The sequence below is a fragment of the Martes martes genome, assembly GCF_963455335.1.
Source record: "Martes martes genome assembly, chromosome: 3".
NCBI lineage: Eukaryota > Metazoa > Chordata > Mammalia > Carnivora > Mustelidae > Martes > Martes martes.
This window is the reverse complement of record NC_137890.1, coordinates 146,288,447-146,305,902: the sequence shown is the minus strand read 5'-3', so window position 1 is coordinate 146,305,902 and position 17,456 is coordinate 146,288,447. Positions and strand designations below refer to the sequence as shown.

Sequence of the window (17,456 nt, the reverse complement as noted above, 5' to 3'; positions counted from 1 at the left end):
TGCCTGAATTCTTTTGGTTCATGGATTTGCACACTTTGTCCTTGGCTCTTCTCAAAGTGTGAGATTATGAGAGAGACTATATGTGATAAGACTTAAGGGGAGAAAAAGGTCCTGGTTACTGGCAGAAATATGGCCAGAGGGAACCATAAATGTGTAATAAAAAAGGATTTCTCAACTGTGGAAAAGAGTTCTAGCTTTTCCATCCGGACAGGCAACCCCCTGGGTGGGCTGATTTTGTGTCAATTAGAGCCAAAGTGTATGTCTAGAGATCGGAAAGAAAACAAATACATTTGTGGGTCAGAAATGTTTCACTTGGTTTGAACTAACTGCTTTTCTTTCTCACTCATTTTCTCTAGTTGGGGTGTGTGTATATGTATCTATATCTGTTATTCTTTCTTTGATTGGCAATACACTGTTAACTTTGATACAGTGTAGTTTTGGAACACAGATTGCATTTATTTAGACTTTTATTTTGGGTTTATTTATACTCTCTCCCTTTTTTAAAAGAAGACCAGAAATGGTTTATTTAATAGATCATACCCACATGATATGTCTGTGTGTGTATTTGCTTCAAAGCCATTTTGGTAAAACTCACTTGTCAATTCAACAAGTAGTTATCGAACATCTTGGGGCTTATAAAGCTAAGAGAAATGTGGCCCTTGATGTTTAGTCTTGTTGAGTTACCTTCTCCAGAAGCAGTTGCTTTTTAACAAGATGGTAACAACGTTGGTTGCATATCAGAATAACCTGGGGAGCTTGTTAAACATACACCTGCCCATGCTCCAGCTCTTGGCTCAGGGAAATTCTGATAATAGGCAGGGCCCAAGGTGTGTGGAGTTTCAACAACAAGCTCCCCAAGTGAATTTGATACACAAAGAACGATTAAAGAAATTCTCTAAGCTAAGAAAGGATGACTTATGAGTTCAGTCACAAGTCAACTGGTGGATACCCTTGAAACCTACAACTTGAGCACCTGGCTAAAGTTGTTTATAAGGTTGTTTCTATTTCCACTCTTTAAAAATGGGTAGTAATAGTCTGGAAAGCATCCTAGAGGTAAGATTGGGCCCAGGCTTCTTTGTAAAATGCCTGGGACTGTTATGGAGGAATAAGGTCACCTTCCGCCAAAGATCACCTCCAAAGCCTTCCCAAACACCCTGTCCTTCTTTCTATCTCACACGAAATGTGCTTATTTGTGTAAATTTTCTCCTTCACTAGATTGTGAAGTATTCCAGAGCAGAAGCAATCTTCTTTTTCTCCCATTAAGGCACCCGGTACCCCACACGTAATAGCTATCGACAGGTGTTTATTTTGAATTGAATCCTCATTCAGCTCCTGGAGTCTGACCATATATGCTTATACTCACCGTGGATACTTATAAAAATCCATTAAAGCATATATTTGTTTATAAAACATTTCAATCACACAAAAGAGTACGTTACATAAGGAAGAAAGAACAGTAAAACAAGCACCCATGGACCCATTTCCCAGTTCATGAAATAGGACGTTGCCAGTACTTTTCAGGGGACCTGTTAAACTAGAGCCTTCTGAATGGTAACCAGCTTCTGAAACTTAAATCAGAATGCTCGCATTCAGTCACCGATTGATTGGATCATTTACTTGTCAAGTGTGCCGAATTAAGTGTCAGAACCGACGTAAACGAGGTAGTGATTTCTACTGTTGGACTGAGGGAGTTCTAAAGGGTCACAGACCATTGCCTCTGAAGCGCACAGATTGCCTCTGAAGCTTGACCCAGGCTTGGTCCTGCGGAGAGGGCGTGGTTTCGGCGAGCGGACACTTTGGACAGAAACTACGCGTCCCGGCAGTCCACGGGGCGAGTGGGCGGAGCCGGGCCGGGGGCGGGGGCGGGGGCCGGCCTAGGGGGGCATTGTGTCGGGAGCGCGGAGCTGCATTTGTCTGCTCGAGGTGCTCGCCGAACGAGCGTTGTGCTCGCCGGCCGCGGGGCTGGAAGTGTCAGCGGCGGCTGCGGCCCGGCGGAACACCGAGTTCGAGGAACCGCGCGCCCGCTGGCCGCGATCGCAGGCAGGGGGCGGCGTGCCAGTGGAGCAACATGCAGATAGGCGCCCGGCGCCCTGACGACCCCTCCCAAGGAAAAGAGGCCGGAACGCGTCTGGGGCGGCCGAGAGCATGAGGGAGGCCGGGGGGCGGCTCGGCGAGGAGCGCTGCTAGGGAGCGGTGCGCGCTGCACACTCGCCAGGGCGCAGCGGAGGGCGGGGAGCCGGGCAGGTCGCGCCAGCGGGCGGGAGCCGGCCGCCGGGAGCTGTTCTGATTTCCGACGCGAACGCGAGGGGCCCGGAGCAGCCCCCAGCCCCGGCGTGCAGCCAACATGGGCAACGCGGGGAGCATGGATTCGCAGCAGACCGATTTCAGGGCGCACAACGTGCCTTTGAAGCTGCCGATGCCCGAGCCAGGTGAACTGGAGGAGCGGTTTGCCATCGTGCTGGTGAGTGCGCGGCGGGGCCCCGGGGCTCCGGGCTCGGAGACGCCGCTGACCCCCGCCCCCTCCTCTTCTCCCCGCGCCGGGAGCGAGCCTCCTGTCCTAAGGGGGGAGGCGCCCACCTTCCCCTTTGTGGCCTCCCCAGCCTCACTTTTCTCCGTTCCCCTCTAGACCCCGCGCTCCGCCCTCTCGGGGTCCCGGGATGGGGCCGGGGGCTCGGGCCGGGCTGCCTGGCCGGCCCAGAGCCCATTGTCTGGCGGGAGAAGCACCTCGCAGCGCGTGTGCCCGGGAGGTGCGGCGTGGGCGTGAAGGAAAGGTGGCGCGGGCCGGGGAGAAGGGGGCGGCGAGCCGCTAAGGCTTTTTGTTAAAAAATACAATAAACCCTAAACCCGCAAATCCCGAGTCCTTGCCGACTAGTTGCCTCGCGGGGTCCGGGGCAGATGGGTCCATGTGGCCGGCAGCGGGCGGCGAGCGAAGGCGAACTTGGAGGCGGACCTAGCGGCTTGGCAGAGGGGAGCTCGCCCGAAAGGGAAAGATAAGCAAACCCGGGGCTGTGCTGCGCTGGGAGGCGGGCATCTGAAACCCAGGCGCGAGAGAAGCTTTGCCTCAGCTCGTTCCTTTCGGTCTTAAATCTTAAACCACAAGAATGTGCAGTTTTGCGGGGACGTGTTTCGAACTGTTCTGACATCAAGGGCGACCCCTTCCCTCCTCCAGCACGCGCAGCCAAGTTCCCGGCTCCCTTCCGAAATCTGCGAATAGCTTTTTAGCTTCCCAAATCCAAGACACCGAAGACTCCTTTCTCTCCTTTCCTGCTGGGACTAAGTTTCTGAACCCCTCCCAGCTAGAGCTTGACAGTGCTGTGAGCTCAAGAGGGTGTGGCGGCCTCCCCCTCGACCCAGCGAGAGTCTGTCTGTACTGCAGCTGGTCCCCAGACTTCCGATTTTTAGTGACCCAGCCTCCTTCAAGGGATGTTGGGAGGGAAACTGGCAAGAACCTATGCGTTCCTCTTCCTTACCCTTGTCCATCTTCCTTTTCCTGGCTAGTTACCTCTAAACTCTAGGAGGCTAGGTAACGAGAGAAACTTGTGCTCAAGGCAGCCAGTTTTGTGTCTGTTGCAGGTTTTTGGTGTGTAACCTCCCAACTTTGGGAATGTACCCGAGTCTGAAGACTGGGACATTTAAAACTGCCTTTCTTCAGGCCTTTCTAAAGGGATAGTTTGAGAGGGGGCCCAGTTTTCTGGATGGCAGGTTAGCTTCGTGCCCTTTGGTAGAACAGAGACCACAAGCTTTTTTCAAGGCTTGGGAAAGTCTGGTGTAGCAGTGGGGAGATAGAGGAGGCAGCCTGTCTTGCTTTGCATTTTCTCTGATCTCCCACAGCTGCTCCCCACTGTTGTGCAAGATGGGACACACTGAAAGGAAAGGCATAGGCTTAATTACTTCTCAAGGCAGCCTGGGTGCGTACTTGACCTGTCTTCCCAGAGACAAACGTTTTTATTCAAAATCCTCTTCCTTCCAGACACATGGTTCTTACCTCCTGGATCTGGATTTTCTGTCTTTTCATCCTGTGATGTTGTGTTTGTGTGTGTACTTGAAATGGAAGGGCCAGTGACACAGGAAAACCTGATAACAATAATGCAATTGAGTTCTGCTAGATTGGGATAGCGTGTTTTGCATGAGCTTTTAGTTACTCTGCTGATTAATAACACATGATCTGAATTAATCTTTAGAAAAATGTTTCATCATTACCATGGTGGATTTGTGTTATTATGAAGTCTAGCAGTCACAAATTTAGTATGTAGACATTTATGATTCTACATCACAAGCTCGTTGGGGCAGTGGTTGGTTGTTGCGGTTTCTTCTGCTCTACTGTGTGTCATACACAATTACTGGATGTGTCCTTTTCTTAATTGTTTATAATATTCTAAGCCTCTCAAAATAAACAAAAAACAAGAACAAAAAAATATCAGGCTGACCTTTTTTGAATAGAGGAAAAAGCTTTTGGGAAAATCTCAGCTTGGGGTCCCTCTTGTTAGTGATGCATTTGGACATTGATGTGGTGTTTACTGTAACTCTCCCTAGTCAGCTCCGGCTGCTTTTTGGAAACCTACAAGAGAAGTTGAAAGAAGTCCTCTTTATGGGCTTAGAAGTGAAGGTGATTTCTCTTAAGGTCAGTTTTGTTTTTTTTTCCGGAGTTGTACATGGGATGCTCTCAACCTTGCTTTTCTTCATGAATTGCTTAAGAAATCAACTCAAACCATTTAAATCTGGAGATCAAGCTAGAAGGACAAATTTTAGGTGGCAAGTTTTTAAGTATATATGTAGAGAAATACTTTACCCTGGGGCAAAGGGAATCATGTTGGCGTTATTGATGCTAGCTTTATTTTCGTCTATAATAAGGATCATATATATTTTTTGGGAGGAAAACCAGATAGTAGAACTGTGTAGGAAAGTGTACAGGCACCTCATTGTGAGTATGGCTTACATCAATAATTAATGAGACATTTCAGGCGTGGAAAAGCATTCCATCCTCAAGCTCTAGAATATTTAAAGCATTGGGGAAGAGTAAATAAAAATTATAATGACAGAAGTCCATCTATTTCTGGAAACTCTCGAGACCAGACCTACTCAATGACTATCCCCTTCCGCTTCATCAATCTAAATGAGTTAAATGGTATAAATCTGAAAAATTAATTTGTATGAATGGAAAGGAGAGAGTAAAAGATTGCAGAATTAAGATCAGTGGAAGGGTAAATTTTGAAAAGTAATGATTTTTTTTAAATAGGAAAACTTTTTTTTAAAGATTTTATTTATTTACTTGACAGAGAGATCATAAGTAGTCAGAGAGGCAGGCAGAGAGGGAGGAGGCAGCAGGCTTCCCGCTGAGCAGAGATCCTGATGAGGGGCTCCATCCCAGGACCCTGAGACCATGACCTGAGCTGAAGGCAGAGGCTTAACCCACTGAGCCACCCAGGTGCCCCAGGAAAACATTTTTTAAAAAATAGATTTAAATTACTGAACTTCTGCAATTAAAGACTAGTACAGATTGGTTCTAAATCTTAGGAGCTTAATTTTCCTAAGGAGAGTCGTCTTCTTCTTAAACTTGTCTTCTCTATTGCTATAATAGTTATAAAACACATGTATGAGAAAACACTACTGACTCCTTATATACATTTAGCTATTTGCATCCTTGTAGCTACCTTTCAAGCTGTAAGGGGATAGTCTTGGCGCACATGTGTGTGATATTTTTGTTATGCTGTTTGATGGAAGTCTTTCATAAATTATAAATTCACTCATCTAGTTTTATTCCTTTAGGTTGAATACATGTCACATATTTCCGGTAACATTGGCATGTGTTTATTTTTGGGAGTCGTACACTCTTTTTTTTTTTTTTTTAAGATTTTACTTATTTATTTGTCAGAGAGAAAGAGAGAGAGCATGCGTGCACACATGCACAAACATGGGGAACCACAGATAGAGAAGCAGGCTCGCCACTGAGCCAGGAGCCCAATAGGGGACTCGATCCCAGGACCCTGGGATCATGACCTGATCCGACGGCAGCCACTTAACCGACTGAGCCACCCAGGAGTCCCTGGGGTCCTACACATTTATAATAAAATATCCATATGGCTCTCTGTTGCATTAAACATTACCTGAACGTTGGCAGTATGCATGTGCACACACTCTTGTGTCCTTTATTTTCAAAGATGATGCTATGAAGTTCATTTTGGGGTGGGGTGAACCGTTGACGGTGTCTGTCCGAGAATACCTCTTTCTATGTTGGACCTTCCATGCCGTTCACTAATTTTTGGCTTGAAGTCATTGTCTGCAACTAAAATGTAAATCCCCCTGTGCCTTTGTCAAGGATTCTTTCTTTGAATGTCAGAGGAAAGGATAATTTTAAGCCCTCTATCTTAGCTGGTGTATCTCTGTGTGATCTTAGATATCAGGCTGCTCTGCAAACAGAATCAAGACCAGTTAGAAAGTGATGGTGTAGGGCAGTATTATCATATGTTTGATAACTGGGAACTACATTGGTGTGTGATTAATTTGAGTCAATTTCTTTCCAGTTTTTTTATTCCCCCCCCCCTTCTTGCCCTGAGGTTGAATGTAGTCATTCTGCTTTAGGAAGAAGTGAAACATTTTGAGTACCTACTATGAGTACACCCTATGCTTACATATTCATATAATCCTCACATGAATTCTAGGAGATAAAATGAGCTAAGTTGGTAAACCCCTACAGTTATTGAATAACTGATCTAGGATTTTTAACCCAGATTTGGATCTCTGAATCCCCCCTCTGGCCCCTCACCCTATATTTTATTATACTTCTGGGGCCCTTGAACTAGGAAGAAAAAAAAAATGCTTGGAGCTAGCAGTAAAACCATCTTAAAAAAATCTCTAAATCTGATAAATGCCAGTTTCAGACTGTATAAGATTGGCAAAAATGTCTTAGAAGTGACTGCTGTGAGGTGCCCATGATGTTTCACATTCAAAGTCAAACATTAGGGCATTTTCACTATGCTGTTCCATTCTTCAGGCATGGGATTAGTGATGGGGTCCAAGTGTGCGTTTCGTTTTTTTCTATCAAGGTAGCCTTGACCCACCTTGGTTGGGAATGTAGGATTTCCAAAATCAGAGGAAAGAAAGAAACAATCTGTCAGTGCAATGCATGTACCCCAAATGTAATTACTTGTGAAAGGACAAGGAAAGTCAAGTTTGCACATTTATTTCCCTCTGCAAGGTGGTGTTCCCTTTTAACCACTTCCAAGGAGAACTCTTGCCATGAAGTCTGCTGAGCAGATGGATGGCTGAGAGAGGGCTTCAGTCATCGTCAGCTGCTCGCTGACTTTTCTCACATCCTTTCTCTTGTTCAGGAAAGGTGGTAGAGAAGGGGAGGGGACAAGGTGTTGTGACTTTGAGACATTACAATCTCATCCTAGGTACTAAACCTCTGAGCTGCTTTATTTCACCAATCTTGGGATTATATGCTTATTATTGGAGTGCATTCCACCCCCCCCACCCATAATGCCAGTACATTTGGATATCTAGTATAGAAGCTGATCAAAGGCTGTTATCTAAATATAAGTGTTTGGCTACTGTGAGAGACTGGCAGAAACACAAACAAATGGGCTTTGGAAAGGAAAGGTATGCATGCTCTCACATCCTTAGGTGATACGAATTACTTTTGCTTGTGTCCTCTCGCTTAGCAAAGAGCATTGGCCTGGGAGGCAGGAAACCTAGTTTCTAGAATCCTATCTGCTGCACCAGGTTGAGCAAGTGAAACTTTTTCCTCTGGTGCTTGATTTTTCTTCCCCAGTAAACTGAAATACAATTTGACACAACTGTTAAAGATAGTAAAGAGATTTTTTTTTTAAGATCCTAGCGCTTGAAAGTGTAAGATTTCCAGAACATACTGCACTGTGATCCATTAGCTGACTTTGCATTTTGAAGAGCTTGGTGCAGGAACTTGTGTAGGTGTATTCTGTGTGGTCTGGAGAGTACAATTTCCAGGGTCAGTGACAAAAAGTCACATAAGCTTTAGGAAAAGTATTTTAACATTTAGCATCCTCAGTGAAGTGAGGAGTGCACTCTCCGTTAGAGCTGCTCACACAGAAGTTGTACTAGGAATACTGTCGACTGGAGGTTCTTTGCAAACCCAAGACTTGGCTGGTGCTTTACTGGTCTGCATGGTGCCCTCCTTGAGGTGAGCCTGCCGCGTGCAGGTCTGCACCTAGAATCCTAGCACCTGAGAGTGAAGAAGGATTCCCCTGTAGTTTCCTCCTGGGCTCAAGAAGAAAATAAGTGTAGGCTCGTGTTTTTCTGGAGATTTATTTGAGTTTATAAAAACTGTTGCTTGAAGGCCTTGGTCTTAAAGAAGTGTGCTCCTTTTTATCCCCCCTGCTTCGGGCTTGGGGTAAACGGGCAAAGTGCGGTGGGCTTCCTTATGTTCAAGCAAGTGATAGGTGCCATGTAAGTGGCTGACAGAAGAAGCACTGATTCTGGGTGGTCGTCTCTACTTTGCAAGAGGGTGCTGGGAGCTGGAAGCCTCTTACGGACAAAGCAGTGAATCCTTAGACAAGAACAGACTGAATCGCTTAGGAGGGAGGGTGAGCTTCAAGCTGGCGCTTCTCTCAAATGAGGCCATGCCTGGGTGGCTCAGTCAGTTAAGCCTCTGCCTTCAGCTCAGGTCATGATCCCAGAATGCTGGGATCGAGGCCCGCATCGGGCTCCCTGCTAGGCAGGGAGTTGGTGTCTCCTTCTCCCTTCTGCTTGTGCTATCTATCAAATAAATAAATAAATAAAATCTTGAAAAAAAATAAAGTGGGGCCTGTTTCCTCCCTTCCCCCATCCCAAGGACTCTGTCCCCCGGGTTTGGGGTCATGGTTTCTGTAGAAGGGCTTCATACACCTTGTTAGCTCATACCTGCTTGAATCCTGTAGGCAGCAGTAACTCCTCTCACCTCTTTCCTACTGTCTGCTCACACTACGGGTGATCTTCCTCTTCCCAGTTGCTCTGTCCTCTTTTCCAGAAGCCTCTCTTTCAGCGTAACACTAAGGAGTATGCAGTTTCAGTTGGCTGTGATTTGGAAGCAGTGTTGAGGGAGGAGGGGAGGCCCGAGAGCTGTGATTGAGCTAGTCCGCCGATGTGGGCCAGAAGAGCTGGGAATCCCTCCCTGAGGTAGAATGGTATTTGTTGTGGACCGTAGAAGTGTACGCTCTGCTTGTGGTCTTAAAAACATGCAACAAAGATCCTGACCGGTGGCACAGCTTATAGATGTCCACCTCGCCACAGACTTTTTTGGTTCTAGGACACACCAGAGGTGTTCCTCCGGTCAGATTTTTGGTGTTCTTGGGCAGCCGGTAACTGACTTCCGTGACTGAATTCACACAGAACCTTAGTCCACGTTATTCTTTGAGGAGCTGCTGTTGGCCCCTCTGTCCCTTGCCCCAGAAGCTGACATGCTGAGGCCTTTAAACCCTGCTCTCTATCTCCAGAGGTAATCCCTCTTGACTGAGTTCTGTGTGGTAGGATAGCCCTCGTGCCTGGCCTATACTAAAAACTCGTTGGCCTTGGGAAGGGTGTCGGATTGTTTACATTTTTGGCTCTGTGCCTCGTGTTGGGCCCTGAGGTTTGACTGGTACCTGCAGGGCCTGCCTTGAAGTGAGGGATTTGCTCATGAACCTGACTTCTTTCCCTTGTTTTTCTTTTTCTTCTCCCTTGGGAGTTTGGCTGAACACTTCATTTAAGGCAGGATAGTCAAGGGATTGACATGCTGAAACAGTCGTCCTCAAACTTGGTGCCATCAGCCTCTCCTGGGAGTCTCAAAAAAATATAGACACTTGGGTTGGTGAATACAGTAGAGTAGGAAAAGAATTGTGTAAAAGGTACCAAAAATTGCGGGGAAATTGGTCAAAGTGGGGAAGAGGTAAAAAACCAAACTTTTAAAGATGTCTGCGGCAACCAAAAGCACCAAGATGAGAAGTACGGAAAAATGGATCAAAGCCTGTTGAATGTTAGACTTATTAACTAAGAAATGATCATCGTATAATCATAATGAAAATCTGCAGAGAACGTTCTACAGCTCAAGAGTGAACCGTGACCCTGAGGTGTACTTCTGGAGTAGAAGAATCAATAAATCAATTGTATTTTTTGCTTAGGCCTCTATTCTCAGGCCTAATTGTTTGTTGGTTCAATGCAAGCCTTTTGCTTTGATCTCTGGTTTTACCACTTACAAAGACTTGATGAGCTTGGCTTCCCGGAGTGAAATTCAAATACACTTGTGAAATGTAAACAACATTCATTTATTAAGAATCCTATAATCAGGGCAAATTGGCATGCTTATATAAGCAATTAGCTTTGAGAATAGAAAGATAAATAGGATGGTAGGTCAAGAATGAGCTGATTGTTCTCAATGCAAGAGTCTAGTTATTCCTTTAGCGAGCAGTGATAAGCAAATACACATTCTCTTATTCATAATCTCTAGCGTTTGTGGTTTGGGATTTGAGGACAGCGTATGTGGTTTCTTGAATTGAGAGGATAGGAGCAATTAATGTCTCATTTTCGTCTAGAAATATAAATAAATCTTGCAAGGAAATGTAGGTAGTTGAGTTTATGACCAGATGGAACTTTGTAGTAACTGGGAACAGGACAAGAGGAGGTTTGGATTTATATGGGAAGAGTAAAGAATATTAATGGAGTTTTAATTTTATTTTGGTGGGGTAGGTAAAGACGATGACTGCTTCACAGTGGGAGAAAGATTGAAAATAAGCTCGTCTACCTTTAGGAATTTATTATTATTATTTTTTTAAATGTTGAGGGAAGTAGTAGGAAAACCAGTAGAAATTGTAGAACGCCGTTTTGTTTCATGACAACATTGCTCAGTGAGGTCTGGACTACCCTGTGTCATCTTCAGGAAAGCTGGGGAGACCCCACGCAAAGGTGGTGAATCGGGTGAGTAGTTCTGTGGGTTAGTTTTACTTTGGCCCCTTCAGTCCCCAGTATGGTCGGCCTTCGTGGTTTTTCTGAGGAAACGCTCTCTTAGTGATAGCGTGCTGTCTTGACTAATTGGGATTCATTATCCACGGGGACTTCTGCCTGGTGAACCTGGGAGGCCAATTCAGTCCAAATGCTTTGGGACCAGGATGTTACACACTTGGAATTGGGAGTCCCCAGGCCTTATCACAAAATCATTGTTCCCTTGCTGACTAATCAGGCCATCCCTTCCCGAACCTGGAGGGAATGTTTCAGGCTGTGTGGCCTTCTGGGTTTGTGGAAGCATTCAGCTTGCCAGGGTGCAGCCTCTCCAAAGGCCCCTCACACTTGGAGTTTTGAGTCTCATAATCGCTGGCTCTTTGGAAAGCATTTGTTTGGTTTAGAAATCTCCGGATCATCTGTGAATTTACCAGGTCCCAATCCTCCTTGAATGGAGTCCTTCACTAACATTAGACAGCAATATTTTTGTTATTTCACCAGTAATTATCAGAAATGCCAGTGGTTTCCTCTAAGTCTTCTGTGGGTAATGGAGAAATGGAAAAACATCTTTTGGTTGTTCTTGAGGATGGTAGCTCCTAACCGTCCTTCAGAAAATCTTTCTGTTGAAAAATAATAGACAAACAGAAATGGGTCCAGAGCATTAAGTGTACAGACTGATGGATTTTCACAACCTGAACACACTGTTGGAATCCCTGGATCAGGAATCAGAGTCTCTTTCCCTGTTTTTCCTTCATACATGGTTCATCTTGGCTCCTTGCCACCCTGGCCACAGTCACTCACCTGAACGAACTTTCCAAGTGGTCAGACTTAACGTGAGAGAAAGTAGACCACAGGATCGTGCCTTGTGGTCTTACTTTAAGTGACTCTAACCAGAAGGTTTCCACTGTTTCCTTTGAGAGATTTCCTCCGTCCAAGGAGGCCTGACCATTAGGAAATATTGATATTGTGGTATCTTCCGGTTGCTTTTAGATACTTCCTCATTGATAACCCTAATGGGATTGTGTGTGTGTGTGTGTGTGTGTGTGTGTGTGTGTGTAGCGTCTGTTTTTCATAATACTGAGAAAACGACATTTTGATTTGTATTCCTAGAGTAAAGCAAGAATGGGGAGCGTTTGCAATTTGGGCTTCACTACTTGGAATTCTGCCCTTGCAGATACAAATTATGATAATTCACTCACAAGCCTAAGTTCTGGCCTTTAGCTTTTGCCATCTATCTTGACGATTCTTTCGAAGTATTAAAAGGGATAAGATGATGGATTTCATCCTTTGGCTCCATTTTCCCATCAGAACCCTATCCTGTTATTCTAGACATCAGTCCAACTTGAGAGGCTCTTTGGCTATGTTTGTGGTTAGGGGTTCCCCTCTATATTCTCCTGCCTTCTGTCTCCCTCCCAGCCTTTTCATCGAAGCCATCCACAGTCTGGCCCCTGTCCTCTTCTGGTTCCTTGCTTGATCCCTGTCCTCAGAACTTTCCCTCCATTACACCTTGGCTTGCAGTGACTCCTGCATGTCAGGGACTCCCTTGGCTCCTCATTTACTGAGATCCTAACCAGCCTTTGTGGCTGTTCTGAAATTCTGCCTCTTCTCTGTGTCCCTGCAGGCCAGCATCAGCTGGGGGAAGGTGGGAAAAACAACTCTCCTCTTTTTGATCTTTTTATTGTAGGAATAGTATGAATTATTTCTCTTACTCATCAGGCCCTTGATTAAATACCACGTTGTATGAGGTGTGACTGGAAAATAAAGGGATGCTTTTATGTGGAGCTTTGTAGCCACTCATTACACTCTCCTCCATCGTTTATGTTTGTTTTATTGGCCAGTTCACATCATGCACTCCTGGAAGACCAGGACCACGTCTTACAGGCCCTGGTGCTTTTCCTTCTCTAGCACAGCGCTTGGCCCCGGGGAAGAGTCTCAGTGGTCACTGACTTCATTAGAGAAGGACAGCACCTTCTTCAGCGGGCTGAAACAGGACAGGAACTGAGTAGCTGACCACACTGGGCTGACTGTTAATTGCATATAACTTGCCAGTTGTGTTGAAATGACACTTTGTTAAAGATTCTTACTCATCCTGGTATTCCCGGTATCACTCGTGTGTAGTAGGTGCCCGAGATTATTGGGAGTTCAGAGAGAGTAAGTTGGCATCATGCTGCACTTGGCTCCTTCGGGAAAACTGGTGAATTAGGAGAAGAGGGCAGTGAAATGGCCAAGGAAATCAGTGGTTTTTCACCCTCAGTAAGCCAAATCAGTGTGTCATGATGTACTGTCATCAAGTTAGTAGCCCCGTTGTGTAGGGCTTTCTTCCAGTAGGATGTCCCTTAAGATGTTGTATTTGGAATCAGGCAAGTTTAAGGGAGCAACATTCCTAATATGGGCATCTTAGTGCTTTGCTGTTTGCAAAGTGCTTTCAAATGAACTTTTGTGATTCTAAGTGTTTTTTTTTTTTTAAAGATTTTATTTATTTGATGAGAGAGCAAGAGAGGGAGTACAAGCAGTGGGAGGGGAGAAGCAGGCTCCCCACAGAGCAGGGAGCCCAATGCGGGGTTTGATCCCAGGACCCTGGGACCACAATCCGAGCCAAAGGCAAACGCTCAATGACTGAGCCTACCAGGCACTCCAGTGATTCTAAGAGTTCTTAATAATTGAGGCAAAGGGGGACAAGGGTGCATAGCTTGTTCTACAAGAGGGTGGTGAGGTTTGTGATACTATTGTCTTTGGCACCAGAACTCCAAGGGGCATTTCTTTGTAAGATAAGACACCCCTGTGCTCACTCGTGCTCTGTCCTGCGCCTTCTTCCCATTCCCTCGACTCACTCCGCAGCCTTTGGAGGGAGATAATATCTTCCTTTCACTGATGAGGCCGTGGGGCTCCGAGTGACCGAGTGGCCTATACCAAGCGATGGAGACAGAATTTGAATCCACACCTGTCTGGTGAGAGAACCTGCTGCTTTTTACTCTCCTACCCGATGTCTATTTCCTGCCTGAGCTGTAAGATGTCATTAAATGTATGTGCTTTGTTCTTCATTTTTCATACACCCTCTGGGCTAAATTTGTCAACTCACACTATTGATGTAATCTGTCTAGGAGTCCAGCATCAATATAGCTGTAGATCGACTAAGCTGTTAAGGATTCAAGGCTGTAGGACACAGGGGTGTGTGAGGCTGTGCCTTGAAGGAGTTCATAATCTAGCAATGTGGGGAGGGGTGGCGTAAGGGATGGGGAAACCAGACATGAAAGGGGTACACAGGTATATAGATATCTAAATGTAGCTGTCCCGATGCTTCAGGGTGTGACGAGGAGAATAAAACAGGATCATGTGAGGGGGTGCCTTGTCTGTGAGATCTGAGGGCAGCCACGTGTGCAGATCAGGTGAGGACCTTCCAGCAGGAGGAGCAGCCGATGTTCCATTTGTCTCTCCCCTTTCCGGCTCAGGATGGGGTTCTGTGGACCCTGGAGCAAATGAGGGAGCATTCTGTGGCTGTCTAGTTGGCTTTAGACCTTCTCTGTAGGGAACCCTTTAGGTGAAAGCCCAGGAGTCTTCTTGCCTTTGTCCTCACGGAGCTGTGGGTTTTTTTTTTTTTTTTTTTTTTTTAAGGTTTACCTGACAGAAAGAGAGAGACGGTGAGAGAGGGAATACAAGGAGGAAAAGCGGGAGAGGGAGAAGCAGGCCCCCTGCTGAACAGGGAGCCCGACGTGGGGCTCGATCCCAGGACCCTGGGATCATGACCTGAGCTGAAGGCAAACGCTTAACGACTGAGCCACCCAGGTGCCCCACTCACAGAGGTGTTTCTTGGCAGTGGCTTTGTGCGGTCACCACCCTGCTGCTCATTAAATTCAGATGACTTCTAACAATGGTCACTGCAGTATTGTCACTGTTCTAGACCCCTGGGACCTAACAGTTTGAGAAAGGACTATTTGATTAGCATGAACAGTAAGTAAAGACCCACTGAAGCCTCGTACTTGCAATGGCTGATTTCATCTGCTTGAAGCCAGACCTGGGTCAGGCAAGGGACGGAGAGGTGTGTTTTTTGTTTTGTCTTGTGTTTTTGTTTCTGTTGTCATTGTTTTTTGCTGTAACTTGCTCCTAGCTTGTTGCTTGGATTTTTTTTCCTTGATCTTATTTATCTTTTAATTTTAAGGGCATCTAGGAGGTTTTTTTTGATTCTGAAGTTAAAAATACAAGAAAAGTCGTGTAGAGCTAAAATTATCCCTGAAATCTCTAAGTTGCCGTGAAGGTACAGCACGTACGGTGCTGGGTGTACAACGGTAGGAAGAAATTCCTATACATGTTCAAGCTGGAGAACCTCTGAGCTCGACTGAGGAAGAAGCTGCAGAAGAAAAGCTTCCGTGCAGATGTCTGGGCGTTCAGGCCATTCTGCCTTTTAACTCTCAAACCTCTGGCCGTGACTGGAGGATGGGGGTAGAATTCCAACATCTTGCTTTCCTGTGGGTTTGCTCCATTCATATCACAGGGAGCCTTTAGATCCATGTCAGTGAATGTGTTTCTTTCTTGTGTGTGTGAATTTGTTTCCTAGAATTGTAAGACAGCCCTCAAGTTAAAGGTGGGTTTGGTGCAGGTATAGCAGTAAAAACAAGGTAGGGTTCTTCTTGGTCATTTCTTTAATCGCTTTAAAAACATGGAAAGGTAGCTCAGGAGCCCTGGGGGGTGGGTGTCTCCCCTGCTTCCTCTGAGAAACTCAGTGGAGTTAAGGGACTTGCCTGAGGACATACATTTCTAGAAGGCATTGAAGCTGAAAGTCAACCTCGTTGACCCTACAGCTGGGCCTAACATACTGTTTTGATTCCCAATTATAAACAGAGGATATGAATATGATAAATAGAAATGTAATGGTTCCAAGTAAATTGAAAGCCCTGTGAGGGTAAGTTCAATATCTTTTTAGCCTGTATTAATTTTGTTGGTATCTGCCCAGAACCAACAGTAACTATATATATCCTTCAAAAAAAAATTAAAATAAGAACCGGATGAATAAGCCACTGTCCACTGTTGAAATAGTAAAGGCCAAGTAAGCTTGCGATCAAATTGGCTTTTTTCTAGTAACAGTTGTCCTCTGAAGGCTTTCTGAAGGCTGTCTTTCAGACAACTGTCTCTGAACCTTTGTTTTTTTTTTTTTTTTTTTAAATGTCCCTAGTAAAATGGCTGTGTTGTTACAGCTTGAAGGCTGTGTAGTAAGCCTTTTGATCAGCTCCCAGTGATAACCCACAGACTTGGGCTTCCTTGTGTTAGGAACAGCCATTATTTTCTTGTGTTAATTAGTAAGCATGATGCCTTGCTTATTTTTAATATGCATATTTCATATAATCCTATTCATTCACCAAATTGTTTGTTCCACGCCAGGTACTGTGTAGGTGCTGGGATGCAAAATGAAGAAAACATCATCCCTTCCTTTGTAGAGTTGGCTGCATAGTGGGGGAGATAGATGTGAAAATGAAAATAATAGGACTTATAAAGGTATTTATCATATACACGTGTGCTATAATAGATAATGTGCTGGATAAGGGTAAAGTCTTAGAACATTTTAGATAAACTGATGAGTCTGGACAAGTTTGAGTTTGGCTGAAAGCTGTAATTCATGAAGTAGGGGCAAAGCGAATTCTGCTCTGTGCCTGAATGCGTAAAGATTCAATAGGTGTGTCTGTAAGTGTGCTTGTGCAAATCGCTTGGAAGAATCTAGTAGAAAGTACTCATTCCCAGGGACGACGTTTCAGGTTGTAGAAGATTCTGCCCTGAAGAGTAGCGGACTGCGAGGCTTGCTCCTGGAGGCTGCACGCGCTGGAAGCCGAGCCAGGTGCCGTACTCACTCGCCTAGAAAGCTTGCCGTCTTACCTAAAGCTTTTCATAGGAAGAGATGGCATTGGATCATTCGGACCTGGAACGGGCATTTAACTGAACTGTTTCTGAATGCTTGTTTCTTGAGTATAGTCTTTATTTATTTGACAGAGAGAGATCACAAGCAGGCAGAGAGGCAGGCGGTGGGGGGGGCGGGGAGCAGACTCTCTGCTGAGCAGAGAGCCCGATGCGGGGCTCGATCCTAGGACCCTGGGATCATGACCTGAGTGAAGGCAGAGGCTTTAACCCACTGAGCCACCCAGGCGCCCCTTGAGTACAGTCTTTGGAAGGACACCAGAGTTTGAATCAGGATTTTGCTGCTTGCTGGTTGTGATCTTTTAACTCTATGTAGCTATGCCCATTGGATGAGTTCAAGGGCTCCGCATCTGGGCTGTTGTGGATATTAAATGATACTGCTTAGTACAGTCAAGTTGTGACATTCCGTAAGCACTTCACATAAAGTGGTGGTTCTGATTATTCTGCGCCTGTTCTATTTCACGTCATTAAAGCACCGACTTTAGGGGCTAAGGTTTGGACTCTAATGGGGCTTTAGTTACAGCATCATCATCAAGTTCAAATGGAAACAGCACCCAGAATTGAACTGATGGTGGCTTGTGCTTGCTACACTCACCCTACGATTGTGCTTACTGATTTTTTTTGGGGGG

At 45.5% G+C, this 17,456-nt stretch overlaps 1 protein-coding gene across 2 annotated transcripts in view; it reads left to right on the top strand.

Moving 5' to 3' along the window:
* The first annotated feature begins 1,884 nt into the window (after positions 1–1,884).
* FMNL2 (formin like 2) overlaps positions 1,885–17,456 on the top strand; it is a 313,130-nt gene continuing 297,558 nt past the window's right edge. For both annotated transcript variants that reach the window (XM_080799312.1, XM_080799313.1), the window contains exon 1: positions 1,885–2,461. In XM_080799312.1, coding sequence (XP_080655438.1) covers positions 2,345–2,461 — 117 coding nt within the window. In that variant the 5' untranslated portion in view covers positions 1,885–2,344. The remainder of the gene's footprint in view (positions 2,462–17,456) is intronic.